The sequence below is a fragment of the Saccostrea echinata genome, unplaced genomic scaffold (genome assembly GCF_033153115.1).
Source record: "Saccostrea echinata isolate AGI-Se365-2 ecotype Australia unplaced genomic scaffold, CSIRO_AGI_Sech_v1 ptg000003l, whole genome shotgun sequence".
Classification (NCBI taxonomy): domain Eukaryota; kingdom Metazoa; phylum Mollusca; class Bivalvia; order Ostreida; family Ostreidae; genus Saccostrea; species Saccostrea echinata.
This window is the reverse complement of record NW_026889752.1, coordinates 4,170,704-4,197,436: the sequence shown is the minus strand read 5'-3', so window position 1 is coordinate 4,197,436 and position 26,733 is coordinate 4,170,704. Positions and strand designations below refer to the sequence as shown.

The window sequence follows — 26,733 nt, the reverse complement described above, 5'->3', positions numbered from 1 at the left end:
TTTAATACTTTTATCAAGGATCTCCTTAAGGTGATCTAAATGGTATGTATATTATGGACTTATGCCATATAGGCATTTATTTTGTTAAAGATAATGACCTAATAGCTATATCTGCAAAAAACATGTACGGTCACTTTGCAAAAAATATTTCCATCAAATAAGTTAAATTAGTATTTGTCTTTCGTTTGAATTCAAAACATAAAATGTTTTTTCTAACAACACCTATATAAGAGTGGAGATCTTCACAGGACAAATCATTAATGTTTGTCAATTTTACTATGAAAATTAGCAGAGGTAAGAATTTGAGTCAAAGATATATTGTAGTGCAAAGTATTATATAAAACGTGCACTACAATTTTATCGAAAAAAAAATCCAGATTTATAAATTTTAATATAATGCATGATGGTTTCTATCATAAAAAATTACTTACTGATATATAAATACAAGATACTCTAACTTTTAGAAAAATGTCAGAATTTTTTTTGTATTTCAGGCACATGAATCAAAAATGAGACCACTTGACTTTTTTCTGTGTTATTTTCTTTTGCATTCCCTGTTCGAAACTGCATCCTCAGCTGTAACATTCTGTGCTCACGAGATGTGTTTGTGTGACGACATAAAACTCACAGCGGTTTGTGGCCATGTCAAACAGAAGAATCAAACGCTGACGTATTTTCCAAGACTTCCCAATTATATAAGAGAAGTTAAAGTCCACTATTTCATTCGTCAGAACATTTCTGCAAATGATCTGCAAAATTTTACGACTTTACCTTTAAGAAAAATAATCCTTGAAAATTTAGATATTCATTTCATGCAAAGTGGAATCTTTCAAAATCTCAAAAAATTGGAAGAAGTGGAAATATCTTTTAATACGAAACTCACATCTGGAATCTTGAGAGATTCACTCATAAACATTTCGAAATCTTTACAGATTCTGAATCTAACTTCAAACAGTTGGAAAATCATTGTACCAGATTTATTCAGATATGTGTCACGTACTAACTTAAGTACGGTAGTACTAGCAGGTAACCAACTGGTGAAATTATCAGCAAATGTTCTTAAGGATCTTAATTTGACTGCATTAGATTTATCGCGGTCTAGTTTCAAAGACATGAAAGCTTTTTGCAAAGGGCAAATGAACTTTTTCCCTTCTTTGAAGTGTCTAACGCTACAATCAACAAAATTGAGAGTAATCATGCCATCTATATTTCATTGCTTCCCAGAGCTTCAAAAGTTGGACGTAGGAGATACAGAACTGGGTGACTTTCCTGGATTTTGTTTAAGTCCCGAGAATAGTGGTAATAAATTGGAAATATTGTTGCTAGAAAATACCAGTATAGACAACGAAATTTCAGTTGAACGTTTGAAGTGTTTACCCAAGCTTAAGGTGTTGAATCTGAGCAGAAATAATAAAATTACTCATGTTCCACATTTCTGCAATTCATCTGGAAAAAGCAGTGTTCCTGAACTAGAAGAGTTGTATCTTAAGTCCACATCTATATCAACATTACAAAAGGAATCTCTGATGTGTCTGTTCTCTCTTCGAATTATAGACTTGAGTGATAATCCTTTGAGAGATATTCCCACATTTTGTGGAGTAAAACAGCATAGTTTAACTCCCAATCTAACATCACTTTCTCTGAATCGTACTAAAATAATAATTTTAAAAGGTTATCGTTTCCAGTGCTTGCCAATGTTGAAAAAATTAGACCTCAGGGAAAACAGCTTTGAAGAAATTCCATTATTTTGCAACGAAGTAAATAAGAGCACCAATCCAAATTTACAAGAACTAATTCTGTCAAATACAGACATTAAAAACATTTTCAAAAACGATTTTACTTGCCTTCCCTCGTTGAGAAAACTAGATTTGAGTCATACGAAATTAGAAGAACTCAATGATAATATTTTTAGTTCACTAAGGTCTCTCACATGGTTAAAAATTAGAAATGTTAAGTGTCTGAAAAAGATTTCTACTTATGCATTTAATATATCTAGTCTTCTCACCCTGAAGTTCGTTAGCAATGACTTCAAATTTACAAATGCTTCCGAAAATATGTTTGCCTTGTGCACAAATGTCACTAGTTTAGATCTTAGTGGGAATCATTTTCCTACTGGATCTCTTGGTCATTTGTTGCTCAAACCTTTGCAAAGATTAGAGAAATTGTCCCTACAAGAAAATAGAATGAACTCAATCCACGTGGACACATTTAAATCGTTAAAGAAATTAAAGATTCTTTCTTTGACGAGAAATAAACTTAGTAGTTGGAAACCTACCGTATTTAAAAACCTTTCAAATCTAGTTGAATTACGTCTAGATCAGAATAAGATTGCTATTTTAAACAAAACATCTATACCATTAGAACTAATGGACAATCTCCACACTCTAACGCTTGCTATCAACCCTTTTGATTGCGGATGTGATATGATCTGGTTTAAGAATTGGTGTCAAAAGACAAATGTGACGCTTCTCAGTTTTCCATACAGGTATACTTGTCAGACACCTAAGAATTTGTATCAGAAGACTATCCTGAATCTCAATCTTACCGAGGATGATTGTAAAGAGAAAAACCCATGGATTATTATCCTTATAGCAACTTCCACATCAGCATTTTTTCTTTTAATTGTTTCTATTCTGATTTCTGTGCATTTGCCAACTATCAAAAATGTTATTTATTATTGCCGATTGAGAAAAAGGGGATATGTGAAACTTTTAAATGAACAAGAATTTAAATATGATGCATATGTTGTATATTGTGAAGCAGATGAGAAGTGGGTTTTGCGAAAGCTTGTCCGACGACTGGAAGCAAAAGGGATAAGATTGTGTATTCCTGATCGAGAATTTGAAGTTGGTGTCGAGAGATGCAGTGAAATAGAAAATGCTTTCAAAGATAGTAGGAAAATAGTAGTGGTGTTATCAAATGAATTTGTGAAGAATGAGTGGTGCCTTTGGCAAAACAATCTTGTGGAAGAAAGAATAAGACAACGTGGAGATTCTACTGTCGTGTTTTTGTTATACAAAAGCATCAATAGCAAGAACATGATTTCGTCTGTTCACAGAACTCTTAAAAAAAGATCCGTTGTAACTTGGCACGAAGGTGGTACCAAAGAATCAATGTTTTGGAAGGTGGTTTCATTAGCAGTAGAAGCACCACTCGGTGAACCACCCGTGTCTGTACTAGAAAAATAAAGTCTGAAAAATAAGAAGTCTGAAATAGAAAGTCTGAAACAATTTTGTTTGAACTTGTTATTTTTTTAAATTTAAAACTAGTGTATTGTCTATATATAAGTAAAAACATAAAACAGTTGAATTCTTTCCTTGGATTCTTCTGTAACAGGTACTAATAAACAGTTATTTTTATGTACACTTCCCAAGCTCATTAATAGCAAAAGATTCTATGCAATATAACATTTACATGTGTAAGCAAAATTAAATTTTATTAAGTGATATTTGTCAAAATATGCCGTTGCAAACAGTTTCTAAACACTTCTAAAGGTTAAGATTTTAAGATATATATTAAGATAACTTAGTATATTATAAGGTATTAGAAATATACGAAGATTAATATATTATACTTAAAGGTTATTTGATTATTTTTATATTAAACCCTTTTTCATAATTGTACATATGGCTATGAGAGGTTAATTTTTTCGATGAATGATTTTAGATTGACATACAACTCATTATTATTTGTTTTTATTTTTTAAAATTATTGCTTGTATCCATCTTTGGTATTTTGTTCTGTAGATGTAGATCATAATTAAAATAGAACTATTCTAGCCGTTTATTTACATTGTGAATATTTTGGCATATCAATCACAAAATTAATACATTTATGTAGAAATACTTTCGTAAAAGTTCTAATGATTTTTCTTAGATATGTTGCAGAAAAAGGTTAAGAGTTATATGATTAACATTAACTAAAGTAAATAACGCTCCGAATGTAAATCTTATACGGTACCAATTTTGATGCAACAGATGCGCTTTTCGACAAATTACATTTTATGTCTCTTCAATGATGCACATGCCGAAACATTAAAAATCCGAAATATTTAAATAAAAATAAAAAAAACTTTGAAGAGCTGAAAAAAAGAGGTGCCAAAGACTGGGGCCAAATACGTCGAAGGATCAGAGTTATGCATGAGGGAGATAATCATTAATTTTGAAATAAATTTCTAAATTTTACCACAGCAATTAAACATATATCCGTAATTTTAACCTAGTACCGAAGTACTGAGCTACTGGATTGTAGAGACCTTCGGGGACCAACAGTCCACCAGCAGAGGCCTCAACCCCAGGGTGATTATGTAAATCTTATACAGTACCAATTTTGATGCACCAGATGCGCATTTCGACAAATTATCTCTTCAGTGATACTCATGCCAAAACGTTGGAAATCCGAAATATTTGAATTAAAAAACTTTGAAGAGCCGAAAAAAGGGTGCCAAAGACTGGAGCCAAATGTGTCCAAGTATCAGAGGTATGTATAATGTATGAGCCAAATACGTCGGAAGATCAGAACTATGCATGAGATAACAGCAGCGTAGTAAATGTGCGCAATGGAAATATTTTAAAGATAAAAATTACATTCGTTACAAGGATAGGGGTACTTTTTAGTATTTTACTAGTACCGGATAAAAGTAATAAGGTTAAAAACATGCTGCGGATGATTAGATTTTCCATTTAGACTTGTCACTTGATGTGGCATTTCCGTGATTTTAGCAAAAATACTTGAAGTATTGGTCATCTTTAAATTCTAATATTGCAAGGGCATAACCAAGTTAAAAACTGAAGTTCCACTAATTTATAAATGTTTTCAAAACCTTCCGTGCTGCAAACCTATATAGATCTAATATTTTATTGCTAAAATTACATTTGTTAGACCGCGTGTTGAATATTTTGGTTGTCAACGTCATTAAATATAGAAATAATGAATTCATTTGAAAGATTTCATTAGGTTCCGCAGCAATGTTAAGGCATACTACGAAGAAATCCGCGGAATATGAACGTGCATAAATACATACCTTTTTAAACAAAATTTATTTTTGTAAAGCTACTTTATTATCACATGACTTACTAGTACTATTAATTGAAAAAAATATATATATCCCGCTCTATACTGAATTTGGTTTGGTCACCTTATTTCACAGTCACGTGATCAATATATGTGATATGTACTGTATGTAGGTCATGAACAACTTTTAATATCGCATGGGCATGCCCTAGTTCAAATTAAAAAAATAAGCAATAAATTGTTTCCACATATCTTGTAGTTTATGGAAAGTGCTGCTGCTTTAAATAGAATTCAGATTTTATTAGTTTAAATTTCAAGTTATTTATCTCTAGTCGAAATATGTGTGACCTTTACCAAGTATTTTATGTATCTATTAAGTTATGCTCTCGATTTCAGGAAAGCAGCAGCACTTTTCAAGTTAAGGAATGTTTCCGTTATGTATATTTTAAAAAATGGTCAAGATCAATTAAGTGTATGCCCTTGCGAAAACGCGATTTAATGAGGCACCTCGGTGTGAAACATGCAAACCCTGTACAAAAAACACTGTAAAATTAATTCAATACATTTTCTCGATAGTTTTTAAATGATAGCACTAAACAAAGGTTTCAGATTTGTATTAATGGTCTACCTAACATTTGCAAATAATATTCTCTTTAATAATTAAATGCATTTTTCACTGTGAAAAAAATACTTGATCCGCCTCTCACTGTACATAAAATGCGTCAAAATTTACCATGATGACGTCATGTTGACAAGTGCATTGCATTCAGTGACTTGTTTTTATCTTGTTGTTTGGGATTTAACTAGAGATAAAAATGAATGCAGTGGCAAGTTTTGATGTAGTTCATTATTCATATGCAGCTTAAAATCGCAAATTATTTCATTTTCTGTTATTGTGAGGAATTGCTATTTTTGTGTGATGTCACAGTAAGCATTTCCCGTATAATTTAGGCCCCGTCCCCATTATGCAGCCTTAACAGAGCTGCGTCCTAGCACTTTAAAAAAATCTTAATTCTTCTTCGCAGCACAGTTAAGGCTGCAGTAAGGAGGCGGGGCCTAATTTATAAGGGAAATGCTTACTATGACATCACACAAAAATATAAGTTCTTCAAATTACCACAAAATGAAATGATTTGCTATTTTAAACTTATGAATAGCTTTAAACTACATCAATACTAACTAGTGCATGCATTATTGTTGTTGGTTAAATCCCACACAGCAATATATAAACAATTCACTGATTGCAATGCACTTGTCAATGTGACGTCATATCGGAAAATTTGACGCAGTTTGTATGCAGTGAGAGGCGGATCAAGTTATATTTGTACAATGAAAAATGTATTTTGTAATTAAATAAAATATAACTTGTAGATATATAAGAGGCCATTAACTTGGATGCGATGTCTGTTTTATGATTTTATTCATATACTTCCCGTACATTCCATAGACAAGCGATACTGTCGTATATTTGTATGCAGATTCATTGAAGGGTAATAGAAGGGTCGTAATAAATCGATATATTGCAAGGGCATACCCTCAATGAATTATGACAAGCTTTTACACATAAACTCAAGAAGTATGAAGATATTTGAAAAGTGCTGCGAACCTGTTGAAATCTTGCAAATGACTTAATTATATCTATATTTAATGTACTTGACCAGCAAAATATTCAACATACGGTCTAACAAATGTAATTTTAGCAGTTAGATAGTTGAATCTATATAGGTTCGCAGCACTTTTCAAAAACTACAAAGAGTGTTGAAAATAATTATATGTTAAACTTAGATTTTTAACTTGGTTATGCCCTTGCAATATTAGAATTTATAGATGACCTCAATACTTCAGGTACATTTGCTAAAATCACGTGACTGCCACATCACGTGACAAGTCTTAATAAGAAATCTAATCGTCCTCAACATTTAGTTTTCAACCACATTGCATTTGTCCGATAATTGTGAAGTCCTAAAAAGAAATGCCCAGCCTTGTAAAGAATGTATTTTCTATCTAAAAAAAATCGCCGATATTTCCATTTGGCACCTTAACTGTGCTGCGTTGAGTTTATGTGTTAAAGCTTGTCATGATTATTGAGGATATGCACTTACAATATATCGAAATGTTTAGACCCTTCTATTACTCTTCAATGAATTTGCACACAAATATACGGCAGAATCACTTGACTAGGGAATGTGCGGAAAAAAACATGACTAAAATCGTAAAATAGGCGTCGCATCGCATCCAAGTTGATGACCTTTCACATATCTGCGAATAATATCTTATTTGCTTACAAATACATTTTTCATTGTATAAAATATATAGAGGATATTCAATGTTTTCTAGATGAATATGGAATTTATTTCAAGATTGGGACAGGATTTTAAATATATTACCGCATATTTGAGCTCGTCTCACAATATGCGTCATTATCAAAGCTCTACCCTGTTATTAATGTCATCATTCGCCTCTTATTTTGCGAGAAACTGATGATTGAGTAAAGTCGGAATTTTGTTATCCACCCATACAGTGTCGGTACTTAGTCACTATGTTTCCGGGTTATCTCCCCTTTTTATGCATCAATGAAAGTGAAAGGTGGGTGATGAAAGTATCCGATTTAATTTTTGTATTTTGAAATAGTTAATCACAATTTCTGTATTTTAAAGTTAATTTTCAGTCAAAATAAATATCATTAATTATTTTATTGACATTTATATCGCTCGATGGCGAATATTTGATTGGATGGAAACGGATCGATTTGACACACCGTCCTTCCATTGTACTGGCACATGTTACATGGGATAACAATGGCAATAACCAATTTCAGCAACAGATTTTGAATAAAGAAAATGTTATTTAGTTGAATTATCTTAAAAAGAGAGCCAGCGTGAAAATGAAGATAATTAAACTTCAAATTTATTCGGCTTCTTCAAGGTCAAAAACGTATCGGATATTTAGATACTTATGTCCCTTGACCACAATATTTAGAGGAATATCCATATTATTCTCACAGTGGCTTCTGTAACATAGATTTGTTATATAAATTTATCAATTTAATACTTGAAAACATTTAGTGACAAAAAAAAGTTATTGTACAAGGATAGTGCTATCCTGTACCTTTAATTAAAGCAGTAAGTAAATAAATACAGATTGAAAATTAATTAAAATACAGTAAATCTATTGCAGTGCATCCAAATGTTATATAGCTGAATTCAAAAAGGGAAGTACTGTATTTTTAAAGTGTATATATAGATAATAGTTTATTTCCAATCAAGCCCCCCCCCCCCCCCCCCCTCCCCGAGAGGCATGGAAAAGATACATTTGTATACAAATGCAGTAATTAATTGTGATATAAAATCATGTAAAGTAAAATACATGCAGAGCAAGTTGTTGTGCTTTAAAATGTATTACAATAATGCACTATAAAATGCATATGAATAAAACATGAAGTAGATGTGTATTATTATACAACATATTTACTGTTGTCACATGTAGTGGCAAAACTCTAGGTAGGTAAAAATGAATGCATGAATGATGACTTAATATATTTGAGACTTAAATATCAGTTGGATGGAAGTATTACAATGAGCAATTCAGCTATTTAAAATGGGGGCATGGGCACCCTAAGTTGAATTGTACATTGTCCAGATCCACAATACAGTCAGATTTGAGCCAGCAGCATCCTCACCTATCAGGATATCACTTCTCTTGTAGGGCTTGACAAGGAGGACAATTTCGGCCTCCACCAGATCAATAATAGAAGGGTATCGCAATTTAAAAACACAATTGTTCACCAGTTAGGGTAGATAGGATTCCCCATATTTTTGATAACTCAAATTCTATCAAGGCTAGCTACTGTTTTGGTTGTCGGGATATCAAATGGGTTCAGATTAATTAAGATGGGATCAAAGACACATTTCAGATATATATTCTGTGTCTGCTCATTGGTTCAGTAAAGATTATAAAGGAAATCAAGGAGGTTCGGGCTATAGGGTCATTTTCAAACCTGTATCCACCTTGCATAATCATGAAATTCTCTGATAGAGCCTGTACTTTAATTGAGTGAAGGTTTAATGATAACATGTTTATTGTCCTCTCTCCTGCCCCCTAAGGCCCCTTTGGGTATGATACATAAATTTATAGAGTTGTGTTAAGTAAAAGTTTTGTACCTTCTCAACTTAACCTCAAAAACTCAAATAAACTTACATTATTATCAAATTATATAGAATATTTTCTTGTTTAGGTTTGGGAAAGTGTTTGATTTTACATGTAGGAACTATTTTCATCATGGGAGTTTTCTTTCAAATGTAATAAAAGTTTCTGGTCTTGTTTGATATTTTTAGGCACACAAGGGCCTTTTAGGTTCAAATATAAATACAATTCTACAAATACAAGTCTTAGTAAATAAAAATAAATAAATAAATAGGTAAAATGAAATGCAGATAATTTTAGCATAGCTTCAGGATAAAATTGTCACAAAAGACATTGTAACTTGACAAGTTTATTAGAAATATTTACATTTAATCCATTGAGTTATCTGTCTTATCAGAGGGTAAGTTAACCTTAAAATATGATTATGCAACTTAAATTTCCTGACCTTTTACAATTTTACTTGTCGAGTAACTTAGTTTTGACAAATGAATAAATTATAGGGTTCCTTAATTGTTACAGTCAATGCAGGCATATTGGGACAGGGCTGTGGATGTGAATCTTTTGTGTTTTGGTTGGGAAGGAGCATTGATCAATGGTCAAGCAGTTGGTGGGGGGGGGGGGGAGGCTATAATAAAACATTCTGTAAAATTTGGGCCTAATTTTTGGTCATTGATGGTTTCTGTTGTGTCTCTAAGTGGGAAAATTAAAAGATTTGTAATTTAACTCGGGAAAAAAATTGCTTTAGTTCAAAATTTAATTCACGGTTCTTAAACTCACAAAAGGTGATATGTTTGGGAAACTGGTTTTATTCATCATGAAATATAAAACATAAAAAACTGAGCATAAGGTAAGATTTACTATTAATCTGCTTTGCAAGCAGATGCAAATTCTTGGGGTTGAAGGGGGAGGGGTGTTAGACATATATTGTTCCACAGACCTGAATTGAATAGAATCTGATCCATTTCCTGCAATGTTTTGTATGTTGTCCCAGAAATGAGGCTACTGTTTTTTTTAAAGACAGCAATTCTACAAAAACTGCTGACACTTATCATGCATATATCTAATGGGCATTTCTCCATTGAAAAATGTCAGTTCAAACCCAATTGCCAATTACATATATGTCACTGGTGTACACCCCTCAACTAAGCAGTTAGCATACATGTACTTTTATAATTATGTTTATATATTAATGTCGAAGGTGATTCAGATGCATCATCAATGCATATATAGTTTACATCTATGTATCAGCTGGTGGGTACAATGCAAATCTGAAGGAGTTAAAGATTCATTTTAGCAAAACTTCCCCAGCATTTTAGGGTATTAAATAAAGGATAGGTTGCCATTGCCTTAGCTCATACTTGGACAATTAATTTGTATGCTGGCCTTCATATAATTATGCATATTTACAACTTTAAAACAGATTTAAGTCCATATATTTTTCCCCCCAACCTAGTCTTAGCCATATTTTTGCCTTGGGGTGAGGGATGGGGGTAACCCATTCTAATTAATGTTACAGTTTCAGAATTCCTGAAGTAAGAAGTTTAAGGTGATAAGATACAGATTTTGAGAGAGCACCAGCTGGGCAAGGGTCTGGAATATAGAATTTAGTCATATAGGTACTTCATGTCTGGTGCAGTACATATACATCTACAAATACTTTGGAAATTATTAACATTTCATAGTCCTCCATTGTGTCTCTTGGGTTGGAAGGTAATTAGTATATGTTTTAATCAATTTTAAATGGAGAGGCTTTGGCAGAGCTTGGTTTCAAAAATAAGTGGTATGACCTTATTCCTTTAGAACCAGCGCAGCTGCTGTTGAGCAAAAATGGTTTTCCAGATTAGGTAATAAAGATAGCAGGGAGATAGGTATCCCTTAATCTCTTTACGAAGTGGGAATGTGATAACACTTAAAATTTTGTCATTGCAACATTGTCAACAATGCAGGAACAGCAGCCATATGCAGATGGGAAAAGTAGGGGGGGGGGGGGGGTTAAAGAGGATTTGTGCTTGTTTATTACTTGATTGCAATCTCAGCTGGAAGTAGTTTGCAACTTTTCAAATGACTTTAAAAATAAATGAATGAATAAACAAATAAATAAAAATACAAGAATAGGGTAAGTGGGGATTAGAGATTGATATTATTTACATATTTTCTTACACCAGACTAGTTTCGTTCTTATTCATGCCTCAGTAAAAATAACCTGTTGTTACTAAAAATATCAGGGAAATAAAAAGACCCAAAGCAGAATTAACAAAAACTTGTACAAGATTCCAGGGAGGGGGTGGGTTGTTCTCAGGCACACTTAATTTGTTGGGAAACCAGATCATTTATCTTAAATACAGCAGGGATGGCTGATAAAGAATTGATTTAATCTTGTATTGAAGATACAGTGAGTAGTGGAGACAATGAAATAGTGGTATTCACAGTGGGTGGGGTGCTGAGGGTTTTGAGTAGGCTAAGGGTCCACGGTGGGTGGTTAAATTGAAGCTGCCTACCCCCACCAGGTGGCGGTGGGCACCTGCGGTGCCCATGTGGCGAAATCGTCACCTTCAATTTAACCATTGAACTATTTATATTCTTGACTTGTTGTGCTTGATGTTGATATATGTGATGGTTGATGTTGATATCTGTGATGTTGACTTTGAAAATTATATCTCATATAGAGTAAATCTAAAGCAAAATTATGTAATATAATTGATATAATTAATTATAATTAATATAATTAAAGATAATTTATGTTGAAATGTGTCCGTAGCACGATTGAGGTCAACCCAGCGTGCTACTTTTCCCGTCAGGGAGGGCACAACTTAATTGTTGATGTTGGGGGATGTGCCAGTTTGCCGGCTGCCCCACTGTTGTGTAGACCACTGTGGACAATACCTGCCAACTCGAATAAAACATATAAAATAAATAAGGCATTTGTTTTAAATATATTAAGGTCTTTGATAATATATATATATATATATATATATATATATATATATATATATATATATATATATATATATATATATATATATATATATATATATATATATATATATATATATATATATATATAGTGAAATTGTAGTAAAAGTCCACGGTATAGGTAGGTTATAAATTAAAATAAAATCCAAGATAAACAAACAAGTTCACATTTAATTATTACACTAAGCGCTTTCGCCGTGAGGCTCTTCAGAGTGTAACAAAGTTTATAAAAACAATACAACTTGGTTGTTATGACGTCGTTATTGTGACTTCATAAAGGCAGCATTATATATTGGCGCAGGTAAATGTCATTAGGGCGCCAAAAGTAGAGAATTGAACATATGTACATTGTGATGAAATAGACTGCTATTTTTAAGCTATAATGTTCAATTTACATTTAGTTTAGGTTTAAATAATTTTACAAAGTAATCTTCCTTGGCTCTCCGTAATTGTTCATTATTTTCTAGAACTTTATAAAATGGAAATATTAAAAAGTTTCCATTCGCACATGAATCAAAATGTTCACTGCATGGCGTATTCCTGACAGAAGGGTCCCGTATTTGTTGTTTATGGACTCTTACACGGTCAGCTAGTTTGTTACCGGTCTGTCCAATGTAGTTTTCCCCGCATGAAGTACAAGTCATACAGTATATTAAATTTTTAGTTTTGCATGACATATTCGCATTTACGGTAAATGTTTTACCACATTTAAAAGTAAACGTCTCTCCTGTTTTTAAATAAGGACAGGTTCCACATAGGGGGTCCATACATATTTTTTTTTTCACGAGTGCGAAGCAAGAGTGAAAATATAAAAAAAAAATCCTGTCTCACGAGTAAAATAAATTCCATATTCATCTACAAAACATTGTATTTTCTGTTTATTACATTTTTATTAGATTTTTCCTTTGCCTCTGTCTTTTCATAACAAAGTGTCATATGCTGTGAAGTCATAGTGGAGCGGTCGAGACGTCATAGCTATAAGCGATTGCGATATTGAAAAACGTTGTAAACATGGATTTTTAACGACATATTTGGAAAAAAAACTTTGGCAATATAACTATTAGTCTCTGTCAGAATGGCTCATTAACTCTATCTTATAACAGACCAGGGATTTAAAAAAAAATCTTGAAGGGAAGGAAAATCTGAAGTTTTGTCGCACTTCTGATATTCTCACAATGTGAGAATACCATTTTGATACCATGTCTCACTGTGTCAGAATATCACTTTTATTCAGTAAATAAATTACAGTATTTTACTATTGAAAATGTAATAAAACCTCTCACTGAATACAAACTTTGTCACGATATGATGTCACATTGACCAGTACAGTGAATTGTTTATACCTTGCTGTATGGCATTTAATTAACGACAAAAGTACATGCAATAGTAAGTTTTGATGTAGTTTGAAGCTTTCCTTCAGTTAAAAACCACAAATCTTTTCATTTTATGGTAATTTGAAGAATTGATATTTTTGTATGAAGTCACAATAAATACTTCCCGTATAAATAAGGCACCACTTCCTTTTTGTAGCCTTAAGTGTGCTGCAATTCAAATTTATTATTTCTAATAAGATATGAATATTGCACAATCATTAAAACTAGATGCTGCCATAAGACAGTAATACGGGCACTTAGGTGTTAGCATCTAAATGTATTCACCTTTATATTTGGGTAACAAGGGGGAAAGCCACAATTATTCTACAATTTACGAAAAAGTCAGTTCTGGACCTCCAATCGCCCCCAGGGCGAAAATCGAAGTTCCGAAACCTAAATCCACATCTACAGGAGACTCCCAGACTTTTTCCAAAATATGACTGGGCAACTGTGAAAAAATGGGAGGGGAATTTAGGGAACCAAATTTTTGTTTAAAAAAAAATAAATCATTTTTGACGCCCATTTGCCCCCCGTCCCCACGGTGAAGATCAAAATTCTGAAACATAATTACATCTATAGGACACGACCGATCTCCATCCAAAAGATAATTTGGCTATACTGCAAAAAGTGTAAGAGAAGTTCAGGGAACAAGATTTTTGTAGAAAAACATCGTTTTTCAATCCTCAGTCGTCCCCCAGGTTGAAAATAGAATTCATAAACCTTATTGCACATACACAGGACGCTCCTAATCACATTCCAAAATATATATAGGCTACTGTAATAAACGAAAGAAGAGTTCTGGGAACCAGGTTTTTGAAGAGGAAAGTTTTATACCCTCATTGAGCCCCTATAGTGAAAATGAAAATTTCCAAATCTTCGCGTTTTTAAACATGTTTAAGATACCAATCATATTTCAAAAGATGAGTTGGCTACTTTTTAAAATGAAAGAATAGTTTGAGGAGAAAGACAGTATAACAAACAAACAGACCGAGAAGGATAACAACAAGGACGATGTTTCTAAATACCATGACTGGACACTTAAATACATCAATGAAACAAATGGGGGAGTCCTTGAAATGATACGTTAAATACACTATAACTTTAATTATAAATCACATGTTTAAGGAAGTACATAACACCTGTCAAATCAATTCTAACTCTCTCACACCAACGAAATGATATATCGCAGTTTTATTAAATATTGTGGAAAGATACTGAATGAATGAAATGATATGCACTGCTGATATTTTTTAGCTGATCACCTGAACCAAATGTTTAGTGATCTTTTCTGACCAGCTGTCGTCCGTCAAATGTATTCCTATCCATTTGTTAATCTTTCGCATATTCAACGCCTTCTTTTGAACTACATGACCAATTTCAATCAACCTTACCAAAAAGTATTCTTTGGTGAAGAGGAATCTAGAACGTCCAAATGAATGGCTACACTCTCTTAAAAGAGCAGAGGATCAAGAAAAGGGAAAAATGGGTACGTAGAGTAGAAAAACTTCTTTTCAAGAACTACTCTGGCGGAAGATTGTTTCCTGATTTAGTGTACATAAAAGTTTGTTCAGAACATGACATCGTGGATAGGGTAGGGCCACAATGGGAAATCAAAATTTATCATCAGAATATATAAAAAAGAAAGTAAATCTTCCTTTCAAGAACAACAAGGCATGATAAGTCATACAGATATGCAAGTATTATCAGGAATGCAGATTTAAGTTTGTTTAATCAAGGTCGAAGGGGAATGACTATTCGGACCAGGTGAGAGTTGATTGAGTATGTTTTCACCGAGTTTAAAAATGATGTGATTTATAATAGAATGTTTTGACATTCGTGCGAATGTATTAGTCTTCACAGACAGAGAGTTGACGTACGGATAGACAGTGTAGTTGTGATCCTCATTTTTCTGGAATAAAACGTTGGCGGCACAAAAAAGCTCATACACGTATCTGTAAAATTACTGCTATATGCTCTTCACTATTAGAATAGCGTACCATATTACCGTATCTGTTTTGATAACTTTAAAAAAAATGAAATTGAGTCATTTTAACACATGAAATTGAGTCATTTAAACACAAGCAGTAGAAGCGAAGCAAAGACATTTTATTAAAAAAGATTCAAGACCCCACCTTGAGATAAAAGATACTACAGAGTCTGACACATCTGTTTCATATTTGAATATTTTACTTGAAAAAGACGTTAATGGTAATCTAACAACCAAGCTTTATGATAAACGTGATGGCTTTAACTTTTCAATCGTCAACTTCCCTTACTTATGCAGCAATATACCTTCATCACCTGCATACGGGGTTTATATATCTCAGTTGATTCGATACGCAAGAGCATGCTCTACGTATGTAAAAGTTCTAAAACGAGGTAAATTATTTACAAACAAGTTGATGAAACAAGAATATCAGCAATCTCGTTTAAAGTCATCATTTCGTTGTTCTATGGTCGATACAATGACCTTGTCAGCAAATACAATTTATCACTGAGTCAAATGCTGAATGACGTTTTTCAAACTAATTCTTAGGCTATTATTTACACACTGAATTGTCGACGGATTTTCCCGTTATTTCCCGATCATGACAAGGAGCACACAGCGGATGTGACCTGTCGGCAGGGGATTCTCGCTCCTCCAGGGCACCTGATCCCACCTCTGATGTTTTGGAGGTCCGTGTTTGCTCTGTACCTATTTTGTAATGTTTAATGGACTTTTGAGATTGAATACTGTTCGTTATCCCCATATATTTCACTCTTACAGATAATCATTCCAAACTGGTTGTGATACATACCCGTTTAGTGCAGTTTAAATTGGAATATGACGAAAGTGATGGATTACATCAACAATCTCTTAATTTAACAGTCATCTTTATCCAGGGGAGGGACCTGGAACTGGCTAGATTACTATCAGGAAATGAAATAATTTTCAATTCTAATCTATATAAAAGTATTAACTATATCAGGACTTACCACTGAGTTAGTCGCCCGTGTGGCGCAGTGGTTAGAGCGTCTGCTCTAGAGTCGCGAAGTAAGGAGTTGATCCTTACGTCGCGGGTTCGAATCCCACTGTGGGACGTGGAGACCGGTCCTTCGGATGAGACCGTATAAACCGAGGTCCCGTGTCGCAGTAGGTGCTGGCACGAAAAAGATCCCTCACTGCTCAATGGCCGTAAGTGCCGAGCATAGGACAAAATTTGCAGCTCTCCACCGGCAAGTGGTGGCGTCTCCATATGAGTGAAAACTTCTCGAGAGGGACGTTAAACAACATACAAACAAACAAACAAAATACCACTGAGTTCTATTTCGTCATTAAATAAATAAATACAACAAAGCAAGATGTAATCAAGTAGCTGTTTGCTATGTACTTGTCGGCGTGACATCGTCATGGTAAAATCTGATGCATTTCATATGCGGCGAGAGGCGGATGATGTATTTTTCTTTTCACAGGGAAAAATACATTTTGTTATAACCGGATATTGTTTAGAGATGTTTAAATTGATCGACCATTTATTCAAATGTGTAACTTTTGATTAAGGACATACGCATGGTAGTTTGAACTTTATTGTCTTTTTCACTGGAGTTGAAGAGTTCCAATACTTAAAGGAACTGTGTGCTACATTTTATTGTTTATATATGTTGTTGTACACTTCTTCTAAAACAAGTTTGGATAAACAAAACATCTAGAATATATGTTTGGTAATTTTTGTATATTTTTCTTTGAATTATACAAGATTTTTCATCAATTCATATCTTTTTAAAACCCCTGGTTATGCATGCTGATTTTTTGTCTACAAACATCTGATGGCACTTTAATCTTAAATTAAGAATATCTTGAAAAATTATCAGAAGGTAAAGTACGTTGCGTATGTCCTTAATGTCAATCACTACATGTAATGGCATTAACTACATTTAAATAATATCCAGAAAGGGTTTTTATTTTATTCCTCTGCGCTTTTTGTATAGGAATGAAGTTGGTGATCTAGGCGCCCCTTTTCGCAAGGGTATGCAGCAAGGGCATAGATCTTAAACAAAAATATTTGAAATAATCCTTAACGCAAAAAGTCCTGCTCATTTCGAAAACCACAAAATTTACTTAATAAATACAAAAATTAGTAAAGGGCATGCATATTTCAACATGAAGTATATTATTTGAAATTTAAAGTAGTAAAATGTTAATTCTCTACAAAGCAGGAGAAATTACATAATATGTAGAAAATATACATTAAGTGAATTTTTTTTAGGGTATGCCCTTGCAATATTCAAATTTGTATATGACCTCAAATTTTATGCATAGTACCTCGTGACTGTCAAATCAAGTGACTAAACTAAATTTATATTCGAGTGCAGTATGCTATGTTATATTGATTCATATTTAACTAGTATGCTAAAAAAATAGCTTAACAAAAATAAATTTAGTTTTAAACGGTATCTATTTGTGCACGTCTTTATTCCATTGATTTCTTCATAGTTCGTCTTTACAGTGCTGCGTGTCTTATAAGTCAACCTTCATCTTTAAGGGAGGGGTCTGGGACTGTTCCGGTGAGCTTTATTAGAATAAGGTTAACAAGAACACCAAACCCTATAATCAGCCTTGTTAAACTGGTCGCGGTGCATATAAAACATACGGTGAACAGAATAAAAGGGACTGTATAACATCCATATTCCAAAATTTGGCCTTCAACTTTGGCCTGGGATAACAATATAATCATCAAAAAGAAAAGGAAAGTAATCCAGTCCCTTGTACAGTGTACTACCTACCACTTATACCTGTATTGTAAACACTGCGATCATTTTGGACGGACTACCTTTAGGGATTGGGGGTCTTGTGAACCTAATTCCTTTTGATGGTCATCTGATTAATCCCCTGATAAAAGATAAATGTAAAGTTATGGGATTGTGGAAGTTATCCAGCTTCTTGTACTGTGTAATGTACCCTTATTTTTGTATGCATATAAGATACACTGTGATCAATTTGGGTAGGGTAGCCCTAAGGGCTAGGGGTCGTATAGACTGTGTTCCTTTAAACTAGTCTCTCCCAGGCCCTACTTCTGACTGAAAAATGGAGGCTGCATTATGGAATTGTGGATGTTATCCAGCCCTAGTACTATGTTTCCTTTACAACAATACATACACTTTGACAATTTTAGCCAGGATAGCTTTAGGGGTAAAGGTTTTGTGCCTTTTTTTTAAGCGATTAAGGTTTTTTTTTTTTTTTTTTTTTTTTTTTTTTTTTTTTCCGAAAAAATGCTTGTACACTAAGACACTTAAGGACGGATGATACAAACAATTTTTTATTAAAAAAATATTGAAAGTAACAACTTCAGTCATGTTTTAATAAGTAATATGAATTAGATTAACCGCACATATTTTAATTTTTTATTCAAAGTCTCAATAATGGGATCTTAAGTCTCAAAAAATATATATAGAAAACATATGCAGAAAGATAGACTTTTGAACGTCATATATTATTTACAATTTCTTTATATTTTAGAAATTTTTTGTTTCATTTATAAACAAAATAGGTCCAAAATATATATTACCTAACCAGGCATCAATTTTTTGTTTGTTTGTATCATCTTTCCTTAAAGTATTTGAATAGTAAACCGACCACTGAGTTTTGTTATGTATTTGAATGGAGAATAGGAATAGCAAATACTTTTGTAATTTCTGGTTTCCCTTGTGTTTTTAAATACAAACTCGAGCTTTATCATTATTTATGAACGTGCTTTACCTGGTGGTTCTAAATGATATTGATTCACACTTTGTGAATACCCATCGACCACACTGGTGCGTATATTATATTTCTTAAAATTATCTATATATATATTTAAATTAAATCAATATTTAAAAAAATATATTCAACAGATTTCTTTGTTGTTTTTTTTTAATCTAACGTGTAAATTTAAGACTATTAAAATGCAGGTAATGTAGTTATATATAAACCGTCTTGCATGAATCATAGAAACGAATTTGTACTTGACAGATTAAATATATCCCTTATGTATTCCTAAACTTCCAACGAAATTCTAGAATGCGGAAGTAACAGGAAGCATATGCGAAAGATGTTAAATATTTTTGATCAATTCATAAAGGATCTTTGAATTTCGATCCTTAATGTGAGTATATATATTTTTGAAATCATATCTCATAGTCATTAAAATTAAGCTTTATATCTATCAAATGGTCCAATAACTTTATCTATAAGAAATTTTAGATTGCATAAAAATGCCTTCTTCCAGTGGGTTTATAAGTACATGTATCTGATATTTGAAAAATTTTGATATATATAAAAGGGGTTTAAAAGTGGAATGCTCAATTAAAATCTTTTTAAATGGATCTTTTGAATTACGCTTTCAGCATGATTTGGTTGATATTAGCTCAAAATTATTCTATGTGATTTTTTAAGTAAAGAGATGAATCATTATTATTCAATTCATGTTTCTCAATTCGCTATGACAATATGCGGAAGTAAAAACTTGAAGAACACGTACATTGTAGAGCAAAATTATTCTAAAAATAACAGAACGTTTTGTGAAACAGATAAGAGTATCATTCAGATGTAGTAATGTGAATGATTTCATTTTGTTTTCGCTATTGTCAAATTTATTTTTTAAAGTAGAAAACATTTTCAATCAAGGAGGAAGTTAACTTTATGAATTTAATAAAATTAATGACGATTTCTATCATCACAAATTATTGATTTTAACTTGTACATTAAAAGGTGTATATAACACTACTTCATATTTCACAGATTTGAAGAAAAAATGGAAGTGAATGTAGACATTCTTCAAATGTGTTGTTTTCTTCTGCTATCCGTGTTGGAGTCGTCGTTAGCAGCAGTAACTTACTGTGGCAATGGAATGTGTTTGTGTGACGATAAAACTCATCAAGCAGATTGCAAGTCTGTACATGAAGGACAAAAACTTTTGTTTTTTCCTAAACTTCCAGATAACATAGAAGATGTTACTATTCGCTATTTCAAATGTGAAAAGATTTTTGTACGCAACCTACAGAACTTTACAGATCTCCCTTTAACTAAACTATGCTTTGACAGTTTAGATATGCAATTTATGCAAACTGGACTTTTCCGAAATCTCCGGAATTTAAAAGAAGTGGAAATATCTCATAACAGAAAACTTCCTTCCAAAACTTTAAGAGATGCGTTCCTTAATATTTCATCCTCTTTACAGATTCTTAATCTTACTTCAAACAGATGGAATTACATTGTACCTGATTTCTTCAAATATGTTTCCCATACTAACTTGAGTACGGTAGTACTAGCAGGTAATCAACTGCGGAATTTAACAGCAGACATTTTTCAGGATCTTAAACTGACAGCATTAGATTTTTCGTCGTCCAGTTTTAAAGATATGAATTTTTTTGCGAAGGGAAAATAAAACAACTCCCTTATTTGGAGCGCCTAAGGCTACAATCAACAAAATTGAGATTTATTACGTCATCTATATTTCATTGCCTTCCAAAGCTTAAAATTTTGAATGTAGTAGGTACAAGACTCGGTGGTTTTCCTGAACTTTGCCTCGGTACTCGGAGTAGTGATAATAAACTGGAATCCTTGTTCTTAGACAATACTGGTATAGCGGGAGAAGTATTATATCTAAGCAAAAATAAAATAACCCATGTTCCTAACTTCTGCAATTCATTCGGAAAAAGCAGTGTTCCAAATTTAGAAGAACTGCATCTGCAATTCACGTCTATCTCAAAATTACAAAATAAATCATTGATATGTCTGTCATCCCTTAGAGTCTTAGACTTGGGAAATACGCTTTTGAGGGATATTCCCGTGTTTTGTGGAGTAATACGTCAAAGTTTAACACCTAATCTAACAAAACTTTATCTTCTAAATACAAGTATAATCACTTTACAGGGATATCGTTTCCAATGCTTACCAAGATTGCAAATATTGGACCTTCGTTTCAACTACTTTGCCGAAATTCCATTATTTTGCAACAAAGTAAAGGACAGCATTCATCCAAAGTTACAAGAACTGTATTTGTCACATTCAAAAATTAGATACATTTTTAATAACAGTTTTAGTTGCCTTCCATCGCTGACAAAATTAGATTTAAGTTTTACGGAATTACATGTACTCAGTGACAATATTTTCAGCCCATTAAAGTCTATCCAATGGCTGCAAATAGGGAATGTTCGGAGTCTGAAAAAGATGTTTAATTCTGCATTTAATATATCTAGCCTTCACACCCTGAAGTTTGTGAGCAATGATTTCAATTTTGAAGATACTTCAAAATATGATCCGGAAAAATTGTTTGCATTGTGCAAAAATATCACTATCTTGGATTTTCGTGGAAATCATTTTCCTACCGGACCAATTGGTCATATACTACTTAAACCGTTGCAAAGATTAGAAGAATTGTCCCTTCAAGAAAATAGAATGGACACAATTCACGTGGACACATTTAAATCATTGACGACATTGAAAACACTTTCCTTGACCCAGAATAAACTTAGTGGTTGGAAAGTTTCTGTTTTCAAAAACCTCTCAAATCTCGTTAGCTTGAGACTAGATAATAATAGGATTTCTACTTTAAACAAAACATCTATACCGCCAGACATCCTGAATAATCTCCAGACCCTTACTCTTGCCTACAACCCCTTTGATTGTGGATGTGATTTGATTTGGTTTAAGAACTGGTGCCAAGAAACAAATGTGACACTTTTGAATTTTCCGGACAGGTATGCTTGTACGACGCCTCCCAAGATGCTTCGGAAGCCGATACTGACTCTAAGTCTTACCCCAGAAGACTGCAAAGAGAAAAACCCATGGATTGTTATCGTTATATCAACTTCAGCATCGGCGATTTTTCTTATTATTGTTTCCGTTATGATTTCCATGAACTTGCCAACCATCAAAAATGTTATTTACTATTACCGTTTAAAAAGTAGGGGATATGTTAGACTTCTAAATGAGCAAGAATTCAAATATGATGCATATGTTGTATATTGTGAAGCAGATGAGAAATGGGTTTTGCGAAAGCTTGTTCCACAGTTGGAAGCCAGAGGAATAAGATTGTGCATTCCTGATCGAGAATTCGTAGTTGGTGCAGAGAGATGCAGCGAAATAGAAGATGCTTTCAAGGAGAGTAAAAAAATATTAGTGGTGTTATCAAATGAATTTGTGAAGAATGAATGGTGCCTTTGGCAAAACAATCTTGTGGAAGAAAGAATAAGACAGCGTGGAGAATCTACTGTCGTGTTTTTGTTATTTAAAACCATCAATAGCAAAAACATGATTTCGTCTGTGCACAGAACTCTTAAAAAAAAGATCAGTTATAACTTGGAATGAAGGTAGCGCCTTGGAATCAATGTTTTGGAAGGTTGTTTTACTAGCATTAGAAGCACCATTTGGCGAACCACCCTTGTCTGTACTCGACGAATAGACGAACTTTGTGTTTGAATTTGATATTTTGTAAATTCAAAACTAGCTTATACATGTAATCTCTTCATGTAAGAACAAAACAAAAAATGTTTGTTGTATTCTTTTCAGCACTTTTGGATTTTACGTGTACTAATAAACAGGTACTTTTATGTACACTTCCCAATCTCATTAATAGCAAAAAAAAAAATTTTTTTTTATTAAATAAACATTACTTCACAAGGTGAAATTTGATTTTATTAAGTGATACATCGGTATGATGACTATGCTATTGCAGATACTTTAAATTTCTTAATGTTAAGATTTTAATAAATATCCGAAGTGTAGGGTAAGTTGGTATATCATAATTGAAACTTAGGGTATAAGAGATGTCCAAAGATATAATAACTGCACTGCACAGTTAAAAAAACTTCAGTTTTCAAAGTCTTAAGTGTAGTACCTTTACGGGATGATGTTTGGCTTGGATCAAATCAGAAAGATTGAACTGAATATTGATCTTCAGCAAAACTTAATTAGTTTGATTGACCGCTACAGAGGTTCATGGGTGTGACCGTTTGATATGCTTCATCCCCTATGACACGTGATCCCATCTTGAATGTTTTTTTCGGATCCGTGTTTGCTCTGCTAATAATTCGTATAGTTTTATTGGAATCTAAGACATGGTTCCTGATTATATTCTTTACATTTCAGTCATAACATTCCTTTTCTGTGAATTGAAAGAGTAAATAGATCAAGATCGTGAATGAATAAGTTATTATGAGGATTATTTTCCATAGACATCCTACTTCCAAAAAAAATGATGCAACAAATACATGAAGTATTGCAATTATAGAGAAAAAGCTAAATCCTTAACAAGTAAGCGAATATGGCTCAATGATTCAGTAACTAGATCTGTTATCTATTTCCGTCTACAATGATCAAATCTGGAATATGGGGTTGATAGAATTTTTTCTGAGGGACTGACTTACCCCGTGACTTACCCCATGACATACCCTTGGAAACAATTACACATAGTGTGTGCCACTCAAACACTTCCATTAGTATTTCACAATTTTGGAACAGATGTTACCTTTATGCTGTCCTTTTTTGACAAATAATTATATTATTGTTTGTTTAAAATCCTGTTTTGTTTGCTTGCAGGGGAAAAGTTTTATCAAATCATATATTAGTAGTTGCCAAAAGGAGTTTAAATTTTAATTATTTTCATACATGTGTTACGCAAGTGCTTCATCAAACGCATTGCTTCTTTACATAAACTGTACCAAATTATCGTTGAAATCACAATCCCCTGAAAGTTGATAGCTCACGGAATCATTAAAACACCAAGGTATGAACATTTCAAGAATTAAACTTGAATATCATTTAGATTGTTTGCTAAAATCCATAGTTACATTCTAACATTTTTCGTTCTTTTTTCTCTCTTTGGTACTTTAATAAGGAATTTCAAAATAGTTTGTTATTCCCTGTATTTGTTTTAAATTATCGTAAGTTAGTTATAATCTGTTTAACTTTTTATCCTACACTGTTTCTAGTATATTTTTTTTCCTGTTTATTAGATGAAATTATTCAAGATAATGGTTATGCTTATGCTGATTCTTGCCTTCAATATGATGGGTGTATATAATGTCGCAATGATAGAAGAAAGAAGAGCCGGACCAAATGACGAGTGGTATTGCTGTAGGAAAAATAAGGTCGAATGTTTGGAATGGTGCAGGTGATGGGGACAGGTAAATTTGATACAATATGAAATATATTCTTTAATAGCTTGAATATTAAATATAATTCGCAATTTTCATGTTTGGAAACTTTTTAAAAATATTATTTATTGACAGAAGAAAAGAGAATTTTACTTTCTAGATCTCTTATACATATTTGCATTGGATTTTTTTCAGAAGTTTTGACTGAATAAAAATTACAATATTGTCATCCTTTTGAAAGATTTAATGTTTTCTTTTATGGGAAACAATATCAGTTTGCGAATGGGGAGGGGGGGGGGGGGGCAACGTAACTGAAATTCTTCAAGCTAAAAAATATTATATTTAAGATGAACAACTCAGATTTTTCTTTCTATTGCACAGTATATATTGACAATATAAAATATATACAGTGGAGCTTCGTTAATCCGGATGCCAATATTCCGGACACCTTAGCTTCCGGGCGAAGTTTACAAATCAGTAAAAAAAACCCAACAATTCTATCAAATATTAAATTGCTATAAAAGCTAATGCATGTATATGAGTAGCAACATGAATATGGTATAGAAAATAATTAAATATAATCTTTTTTATCAGGTGGACGCCAATCCGATCGGAAGACGAAAAAACAAATTTAATATAAATCACTTTGAAATTAAAAAAATTAAGAAACAGTAACAGTGTTGTTTTGATACTGCGTATTCAAGTTTCAAATTACTACCGTGAATAAGTGTATCAATTAATGAGGCATTTAATTTTTAAAACACTGAAATTTATACGGATGTCTTTTTTAAAATTGAATAAAAGGTATCAAAAAAATTTCGAACTGCAGAACTACACAACGAATCGATATATGCAAATTGACAAATCTACACAATAAAAAAAATTGAAAAATACAATTTGTTTCAAAAAGACAGTATAATTGATGTAGGGTTATCAGTGACCATGAAACCTGGTAAAATCAAATTGTACATGTTAGAAATAAAATTCTCACATTAAAAAAATCATTTTAACCTAATTTATATATATTATATATAATAATTGAACAATTATTGCTGTTTTTTTAGGTCAATACAATGATTTAGACACCTGAGGAGTACAAAATTCACCGAGTCCGAAAGGCGAGGAGAATATTGTACTTCCAAAGTTTCTAAATCACCGTATTGACCTAAAAAAAAAAACAGCAATAACTGTTTTATTATATGATTATCTATTTTTGGTCCAATGTAGAATAAATAATTCCTTATATTGACCTGGAAATAATTCCTTATATTGACCTGGAAGGTCACGTGCAGGTCAATATAACGTAGTATTTTTCTAACATTGTTGGATCTCCGCCAATCAGAGAGATGGGAATTATTCGAGAAATCACAAAATTTACTTAATAAATACAAAAATTAGTAAAGGACATGCATATTTCAACATGAAGTATATTATTTGAAATTTAAAGTAGTAAAATGTTAATTCTCTATAAAGCAGAGGAAATTACATAATATGTAGAAAATATACATCAAGTGAATTTTATTTAGGGTATGCCCTTGCAATATTCAAATTTGTATATGACCTCAAAATGCATAGTACCCTGTGACTGTCAAATCAAGTGACTAAACTAAATTTATCTCAGAGTGCGGTATGCTATGTTATATTGATTCATATTTAACTAGTATGCTAAAAAAATAGCTTAACAAAAATAAATTTAGTTTTAAACGGTATCTATTTGTGCACGTCTTTATTCCATTGATTTCTTCATAGTTCGTCTTTACAGTGCTGCGTGTCTTATAAGTCAATCTTCATCTTTAAGAGAGGGGTCTGGGACTGTTCTGGTGAGCTTTATTAGAATAAGGTAAACAAGAACACCAAACTCTTTAATTAGCCTTGCTAAACTGGTCGCGGTGCATATAAAACATACGGTGAACAGAGTAAAAGGGACTGGATAACATCCATATTCCAAAATTTGGCCTTCAACTTTGGCCTGGGATAACAATATAATCATCAAAAAGAAAAGGATAGTAATCCAACCCCTTGTACAGTGTACTACCTACCACTTATACCTGTATTGTAAACACTGCGATCATTTTGGACGGACTACCTTTAGGCATTGGGGGTCTTGTAAACCTAA

At 32.7% G+C, this 26,733-nt stretch overlaps 3 protein-coding genes and 1 long non-coding RNA gene across 4 annotated transcripts; all 4 read left to right on the top strand.

Moving 5' to 3' along the window:
- The first annotated feature begins 1,196 nt into the window (after positions 1–1,196).
- Positions 1,197–3,188, top strand: LOC133178620 (toll-like receptor 13). The gene has a single exon (XM_061313351.1). The coding sequence runs from the start codon at positions 1,197–1,199 to the stop codon at positions 3,186–3,188; it is 1,992 nt and encodes a 663-aa protein (XP_061169335.1).
- A 17,084-nt stretch (positions 3,189–20,272) lies between these two features.
- On the top strand, positions 20,273–21,749 carry LOC133178619 (leucine-rich repeat-containing protein let-4-like). Its single transcript, XM_061313350.1, has 3 exons — positions 20,273–20,859; positions 21,270–21,612; positions 21,720–21,749. Exons 1-3 carry the CDS (start codon positions 20,273–20,275, stop codon positions 21,747–21,749), a joined length of 960 nt encoding a protein of 319 aa, XP_061169334.1.
- A 169-nt stretch (positions 21,750–21,918) lies between these two features.
- On the top strand, positions 21,919–22,830 carry LOC133178618 (toll-like receptor 3). The gene has a single exon (XM_061313349.1). It carries the CDS (start codon positions 21,919–21,921, stop codon positions 22,828–22,830), a length of 912 nt encoding a protein of 303 aa, XP_061169333.1.
- Positions 22,831–24,215: 1,385 nt separating this feature from the next.
- On the top strand, positions 24,216–25,289 carry LOC133178768 (uncharacterized). Its single transcript, XR_009720020.1, has 3 exons — positions 24,216–24,247; positions 24,477–24,647; positions 25,212–25,289. It is a non-coding gene; the product is annotated as an uncharacterized LOC133178768 (long non-coding RNA).
- Positions 25,290–26,733: the final 1,444 nt, after the last annotated feature.

Bases quoted from the DNA above. Each gene is read 5' to 3' on its own strand.
- LOC133178620 (XM_061313351.1), top strand. From the start codon at position 1,197: ATGCCATCTATATTTCATTGCTTCCCAGAGCTTCAAAAGTTGGACGTA.
- LOC133178619 (XM_061313350.1), top strand. From the start codon at position 20,273: ATGGAAGTGAATGTAGACATTCTTCAAATGTGTTGTTTTCTTCTGCTA. The intron at 20,860-21,269 runs GTCGTCCAGTTT...GTCATCCCTTAG, and splicing joins CTGACAGCATTAGATTTTTC to AGTCTTAGACTTGGGAAATA. The intron at 21,613-21,719 runs GTACTCAGTGAC...TAATATATCTAG, and splicing joins TAAGTTTTACGGAATTACAT to CCTTCACACCCTGAAGTTTG.
- LOC133178618 (XM_061313349.1), top strand. From the start codon at position 21,919: ATGGACACAATTCACGTGGACACATTTAAATCATTGACGACATTGAAA.